This window comes from Cebus imitator, unplaced genomic scaffold (assembly GCF_001604975.1).
Source record: "Cebus imitator isolate Cc_AM_T3 unplaced genomic scaffold, Cebus_imitator-1.0 Scaffold58, whole genome shotgun sequence".
In the NCBI taxonomy this organism is placed as follows: Eukaryota; Metazoa; Chordata; class Mammalia; order Primates; family Cebidae; genus Cebus; species Cebus imitator.
In genome coordinates this window covers 3,948,570-3,956,006 of record NW_016107373.1, presented here as the reverse complement: position 1 = coordinate 3,956,006, position 7,437 = coordinate 3,948,570, and the positions used below count along the sequence as shown (strand labels likewise).

Here is a 7,437-nt window from a genome sequence, read left to right as displayed (position 1 = left end):
AAAAAAAAAAAAATCCAGTTACTTCATTGCTATGCTAAAAGTTCTTCCACAGCTTCTCATCTCTTTCATATTGAGGCCATGAGTTCTTATGACCCTCAATGTTCTGGTTTCAGACTTCCATGTTATCAGGTCCCCTTCCCATCTCCCTACTTCTGTGGCCTCCTTGCAATTCTGGAAACACCCTGATGACGCCTTCACCTCAGGGCCTTTGCACTTGTTATATCTTCAGTCTCAAAGGCTCTTCACCCAGATATCCTTTTGGCCAACTTTGCTTATAAGTCACCATATCAAAGGGGCCTTTCTTGAGAACCCAGCTGCAGGCTCAGCCTCCGTCAGCCTTTTTACCCAGGTATTTTTTTTCATCGCCTGCCAATACTGTACACCTTTTTGTTGTTGTTGTTGTTGTTTGTTTGTTTGTGGTCTGTATTCCCCTACTGAAATGTAAGCTAAGTAAGATTAGGGACTCTGATTCTATTCACAATGAATTTTATTCATTAAATTCCCATTGCCTAAAACATTGTTCTAGTAGGTGCTTAGGAAATAGTTTGGTGTTAAGTGAATGCTTTTTGTGAGATTACACAGTTTTTGTTTTTGTTCCTTGAATGTTAACATACAAATTCCACATCTTTGGAGGCAGGTTATTTATAAGACTATCAGTCAGCCAACATTTATGAAGGATCTTTGTATACAGCGCAATATTTTGAACTTCATTTTGGATTTAGGTGCTAAGATTTACACGTATTGTGATTATGGGGCCTTTTTTCATTGCTGTATAACCAGGGATCTCTGCACCATCAGAATGATTCCTTTTTTCCTAACATTTCTAGAAAGTCTAAGGGTTTCTGCCAATTTGGTGATCAAGGGGCTTTATATGGAAAAGCTCATTTCATGGTCTGCAAGTAAAGTAATACACACTCCAAAACTAGAATATATGTGTATAATTATTTAAGTTTTTGTATACCAGATCCTGAAATAGTAGATACAGATTTCAGGAAATGGAGTTGTCTTTATATTCTTCATAGGAACCCCAGTTTCTGCCTTAAGAGTGTTTGCTGGCTACATGGTGGAATTTAATACTCCGTAAAGGCAGATGTGACAATCTCATACTGTGCAAATAGACTAGACCCTGGTGTCTTCTGGGTCTACATTTTCCCAAATCATTGTCATGTGATGTTCTGGTCATTTTTAGATTGATAGTCATGTTTACACAGATGATGACCCCTGAAAGATGCTCTACCATGTTAAGTTCCAAGGCTCAATGCTTCATTCCTGAATACCTGCTATGCAATTTCGGGCATCTTTCATTCCACTACTCCATAGCCATAAGCCTTCTTGTTCTGAATCAAGACCGCCACCCCTGAATTGTACTATGAAGTCCAGTTATCTAAGCAAGTCCAGTTATCTGCTCTAGTGGGTGGGAAAAAAGATACCAAGTTGTCTTCAGTGATTTTTTTTTTTTTAAATAGGCTGAGCAAGGAAGCACCAACAGCTTTGCTTTGTGGCCTAATTAATTATTTGCCATTTGGGAATTCTAAATTTGAAGACCAGGATACTTGCCCACATCTGCAGCTCTCAAGGTCAGGTTGTTTCTGAGCTGGCAATATTTGTAATGGAAATTTGTTAGCTTGAGCAACTGAAAAATCTGTTCTGCCCACAATTTCCTATAAAAGTATAAGTATCTTCTTGACCTGTTTCTCATAATGTTTTCCTGAATAAGCAGGAGAAATCAATTAATTATCCTTTGTTGGGATTTTATTTAACAGTTTAAGGATGTACTTAGATGGCTTTTTGATATCTAAGATTTTTTTTACTTTCACATAACTTGGAATATTTATTTTTAAATTACAGATATAGGCAAGTAGCTATATCTGTAAGTATGCCTGTTTAGATAGGTGGTCTTATATATGCTTCAGAATATCTAAAATTTTGACTTAAACGTTCATATTATCAACTTCTTGGTGTAATTAATTTTCTGGATCATAGCAGTGGAAAGAGACCCCAGTTCTGTTCTTCAGTGCTGTCCGTAATGAAGTATCTTTTGCCAACTCATTCAATAGATATTAACTGTGTCCCTGCTACGTACCAAGTACTGTTCTAAAGCATTAAAAATAGAGTGGTGAATATGACCAAGTCTTCATGGAGCTTGTGTTTTGGAAATGGATACCGCCCAGTGATTGGATTCAATTTTCTGTGCCATTTGCCTCCCTCCTGCCACTCTTCACACATTTCCAGCATTTGAACCATACTGAAGTATGCAGTTCTCTGAAAAACATCACGCTCTTCTGTAGTTCCTTTTCTCGATGCCTGCTGTTCCCTTGTTTGTTTACAATCAGGCAAATTCTTGCACTTCATTCAAGACTTAGCTCAAAAGCTGTTTCATCTTCGAACTCTCCACTAGGCTATGTTAACTGCCTTGATTTTAAACCATTGTGGAAATAAATATCCTTTCCAGAAAAGAATTTACATTTCTTAGCTGGAAAAACATAACCCAACTTGGAATTCTTGAGTTGGCATCTCTTGTCCCCACCCCTTGATCTGGGGGTTCTCTAGACTAGTCTACGGTTTAGCTGCATGATGAGTTGAGTTGTGGCACCATCAAGTGGTTGAGTCAGGCAGTGCAACTTAATTCTCCTGCAAGATCAAAATAGTCCAATTTATGCCCTGTACATATTAAGGGAGGGAAGAAGATGGCAGGAAGGATGGAAGAAAAGAAGAAAGCATTGTAATACAATTGAGAGATATAATGATTAGACCATCTCTACCTCTAAAAGCTCAAAACCTTATAATACCTTTAGCAGGCTTGTGATCTATATTTGGAATTTTTTTTTAATCTTCACTTTTTTGTGCCCTTTAAACAACACATAGAGATGAGAAATGGTTTGCTTATGTTCCTTCATTATGTGAGACCGGGGTATCTGCAGATACTCTCTTTCCTTACTACTCAGCTTTGCTCTGGGAATGACCTTTCCTTTACTGACCCATTGTCAGAGCTTCATTGAACTCTGCACTTCCTACTCAGTCTGTCTGAGATCTCACGGCAACATGTGTGCTCTCATAGACTATATCCTTGTGGCAAATGGTTCTTAAAAGATTTGACAGGCCGTGGTGGCTCACGTCTCTAATCCCAGCACTTTGGGAGGCCGAGGCAGGCAGATCACGAGGTCAGGTGTTAGAGACCAGCCTGGGCAACATGGTGAAATGCTGTCTCTACTACACGCCTATAATCCCAGCACCATGGGAGGCCGAGGTGTGTGGATCACAAGGTCAGGAGTTCGAGAACAGCCTAGTCAACATGGTGAAATCCCATCTCTACTACAGATACAAAAAATTAGCCCAGCATGGTGGCAGGCGCCTATAATCCCAGCTACTTGGGAGGCTGAGGCAGGAGACTCGCTTGAACCCGGGAGGCAGAGGTTGTGATGAGCTGAGAACGCACCATTGCACTCCAGCCTGGGCAACAGGGCAAGACTCCATCCTAAAAAAAAGAAAAGAGAGAGAGAAAGATTTGACAAAAAAAATTTTTTTTGCTAAGTGAGGGATAAATGTATAGTGATAATCCCAATAAACAAATTCTCAAAAATCAAAAGTTACCTAATCAAAGTTGGCTCAAATATTGAAGTACTTCAGTGAAATTAGTTTACTTAGTATGAGTTTGTAGCTGCAGGGACAGGGAAAGAGACAGATGGAGAGTGACAGCAGTTGGGCCCTGGGGTTTTTGGTTCTAATGGGGAGGCTGAGGTTTCATCTAACCTGTAAAGGAGAGTGGGTTGCATTCCTTAACTTATACTTAGGAGTGGGAAAAATGCAAAGCACATACATACACAAAAACCCAGAGACATGGGACCACTCCTGCCAGGTCTCAGCAGGAGACCTTCCAGGTCTCTTTTCAGGAAGGAAATTCATAGAATGAAACAGATCTCAGTTGGATTTCTACCTCTAGTATAATGAAGTTTTAAGATTTTGACCACCATGTGTTAGAACCATTCCTTTTCTGTAATAGAAGTGTCATTGGGCCAGATGTGCCAGCTCACACCTGTCACCCCAACACTTGAGGAGGCTGAGGTGGAAGGATCACATGAGCCTAGATGTTCGAGACCAGCCTGGTCAACATGGTGAAATCCTGTCTCTACAAAAAATTTTAAAATTAGCTGGGCATGGTGGTGCATGCCCGTAGTCCCAGCTACTCGGAAGGCTGAGACAGGAGGATCATTTGAACCCAAGAGGTCTAGTCTGCAGAACTATGATAATGCCACTGCACTCCAGCCTAAGTGACAGAAAAAAACCCTGCCTCAAAAAAAAAAAAAAAAAGAAATAAAGAAAAGAAGTATCATTGCAATGATACTGCATACATATGAGATAAACAATACATTCGCTCTTTGTTGAACTACCATGCCCAAGTTATTTCAAACTATAGAAGGACCTCTTGTATCATGACTCAGGACTTGTTATAATAAGGTTTCCTTATATTCTGTGTTGAATCACATCCAAAATGCAGCAAGCCTAAGCAATAAGGAACTTAACAGTATTCAAATTCCTCTAAAGGTCATGTCCAGATCTGTCACCTCACACCCACCTAGTCAGGTGTCTTTTAGTTACCCAAATGGTTTCCATATTGTTGTACTGTGTTCCCTCTAAAAAGCAAAAAGAAAGGGAGGTGGTTCTATCTTATCAATAAAACTCTTTATAAAACTCAGAAGTAGAATGGTAAGAAACTCAGGGAGAAAAGTAGCAGCTGAGAAAATAAGATGTCTATTTTAGTAGGACCAAAGCCAATAGAAAAGCTTAATTAGCCATCAATTACGGAGAAAATTGGTATTATCTCTTTAGAAGGATAAAGTATCAAAAATCTCCTACTTGGTGGTTCTGTCACAACATTCAGTTTACTAAGTGTAAAAAGTATCCTATGCTGAATCTGTGCTCTCTAGATTTCTATTTGATGCTTTCCTTTTTAAAGGTTCAAAAAGGGGCCATCCCAGCACTTTGGGAGGCCGACGCAGGTGGATCACAAGGTCAGGAGTTCAAGACCAGCTTGACCAACATGGTGAAACCCCATCTCTACTAAAAAATACAAAAATTAGCCGGGTGCAGTAGCACACACCTGTAATCCTAGCTTACTCAGGAGGCTGAGGCAGGAGAATTGCTTGAACCTGGGAGGTGGAGGTTGCAGTGAGCTGAGATTATGCCATTGCACTCCAGCCTGGATGACAGAGCAAGACTCTGTCTCAAAAAAATAAAAAATAATAAAGATTCAAAAAGGTAGATTTCTGCTTATTTTTAATACTTTCTCTGGTCTCAAACTCTGTTTTATTGAGAGATTGATTTGTTACAGTTTTTTTAATGCCATCATGTGCTCTATCAAGTTGGCTTTAGATAGCCACTTCTCTCTTGTTCTCTCTCTCTAAAGATACAGATGCTTCAACCACTAAGAGCAGTCAAGCACCACTGTACATCCTGTGTTTGTGGCCTTACTAATCAATGGCATGTTTTCTGGGGTGGGTGTTACCTTTCTAGAGTGTCCTGCCATACTTCGTAGCTACAAAACTGGCTAAGATCCGAAAGCCAACTTTGAATACGCCCTCTTCGGAGACGTTTGTGAAGTCTGCAATTAAAACAGTAGGCCTGCAATCCCGAACCAATGGATACCTGATCCATGCTGTTATGGTACGTAGATTTTTTCAGTCGCAAATCAGTACTTTCTGGCTTGGGGTTTCTTTCCCATTGAGTTACAGGATAGTATATAATAGCCTAGCATATATACATTGTCTAAACATACTAACAAGACATATGTGTCTTGTTATAATGGCTGTATACCCAAGAATTAAAAAATCTACCTATAAATAAAAACAACACTATAATAAAACATTAAATCATATGCTTCAGTTTAGCCCAAATGATAGGCTGTAATTACATACCTCTCGCATTCTGTTTCCCTAGGGCTTGATCATCTCAGTCCTGCCCTCTTGGTTGTATTTTAAATTTGCCATAGATATGAACAAGTCTACAAGGGCTCGCTATCTGAAGAAAATCAAGAAGAACTAAGCATTGATAACTCCGCTGTAACTTGGCCACATGCTCTAGCATATGCATCTTCACTGCAAGGCACCCTACTGGTCTTGAAAATCTAAAGTTGTTGTTTCAATAGTTATTAAAATGACTAAATGTTATCTTAAGAAGAAAACAGAAGTTACTTTTAGGGGTTCTGACATATATTCTGGATACTACCCGAGGTAATTTTGAAGTTTAATGTAAATGCTCATATCAAATGAATGTAGAACGAATATTGTCAAGAACAGCTAATCGGAAGGAATACTATCATAGCAAATCACAGAATGATAGACTCAAACACAAAACTCAGCAGTTTTATCTGCTCCAAAATGCCATTGATCATTATTTCTGTATTTTCTCTGAAGCTGATTATAAAAAGTAATGTCTAGCTACTCTTTTGTTTTTGACACTTTGAAGAAATGGAGATTAATTGATTTGATTTGTTTATAAGCAGACACACTGCAATTTACAAAGATCTCTTTAAGGTTTTATGAAAGTATGTTCCAGTTTGTACATTTATATGGAATTGTTTGTTATCAAGGGTAACTAATGACATAAAAATAATTGTGAAATATGGAGTTATTTCTGACACATGAAACCCACTAAACTATGCTTTCTTGTAATGAATATTTCTTCTCAGTTTAAATGTATGTAAATATCGAAGCTATATGGTATGATGTATAAAGATAAATGGGCCAAAGTGTACACTAAGACTGGTACCATCTATGGTACCACTGAAACCCTGACCCAGAAAAGTGGTCTGCTTGGACACCCAGCCTTTTTTGTTTCTGTATTGAATCAATATTGCTCACACATGTGACACAGGCTAGTCCTATAAAAGCAATGACATCATAGAAATGGCATTATACTTTTTAAATTGATACTCTGTAGGTAGGTACTGATATAATTAGTTTTAATAAAACATGCTGTAACTATGGTGTACAGCAAAAATACATTTCTTGAAATTAAGGTCATATTTACACTGACTTAATATAAGACTGACTTATATCCTGCTTCATAACTTGTATGGAGAACTCACCAAGACAGAATTCAATACTGTGAAATATACAACAAGAAGACTGGCCTTTACCTACCTAGGCTGTGGTTCCTAAGCTCTGAGTTTTAAGCATCAGTAGATTTGTATTTAAAAAAAAAAAAAAATTGGGGCCTTAGTTTCTGGCTTTTAATTTTGCCGGCTAAGGACATAAAACAAAAACAAACAAAAAACCAAATAACCATCTGTTATCAGCATATGTAAAAGAAATATATTTTAGGCCGGGCGCGGTGGCTCACGCCTGTAATCCCAGCACTTTGGGAGGCCAAGGCGGGTGGATCACAAGGTCAAGAGATCGAGACCATCCTGGTCAACATGGTGAAACCCCGTCTCTACTA

General features: G+C 38.7%; 1 protein-coding gene across 1 annotated transcript in view; it reads left to right on the top strand.

The window, feature by feature from the left end:
* Window positions 1-7,305, top strand: part of HSD17B12 (hydroxysteroid 17-beta dehydrogenase 12) — a 164,240-nt gene extending 156,935 nt beyond the window's left edge. Inside the window, exons 10-11 of the mRNA XM_017529408.2 lie at window positions 5,512-5,661; window positions 5,935-7,305. Coding sequence (XP_017384897.1) covers window positions 5,512-5,661; window positions 5,935-6,039 — 255 coding nt within the window. The 3' untranslated portion in view covers window positions 6,040-7,305. The remainder of the gene's footprint in view (window positions 1-5,511; window positions 5,662-5,934) is intronic.
* The last annotated feature ends 132 nt before the right edge of the window (window positions 7,306-7,437 follow it).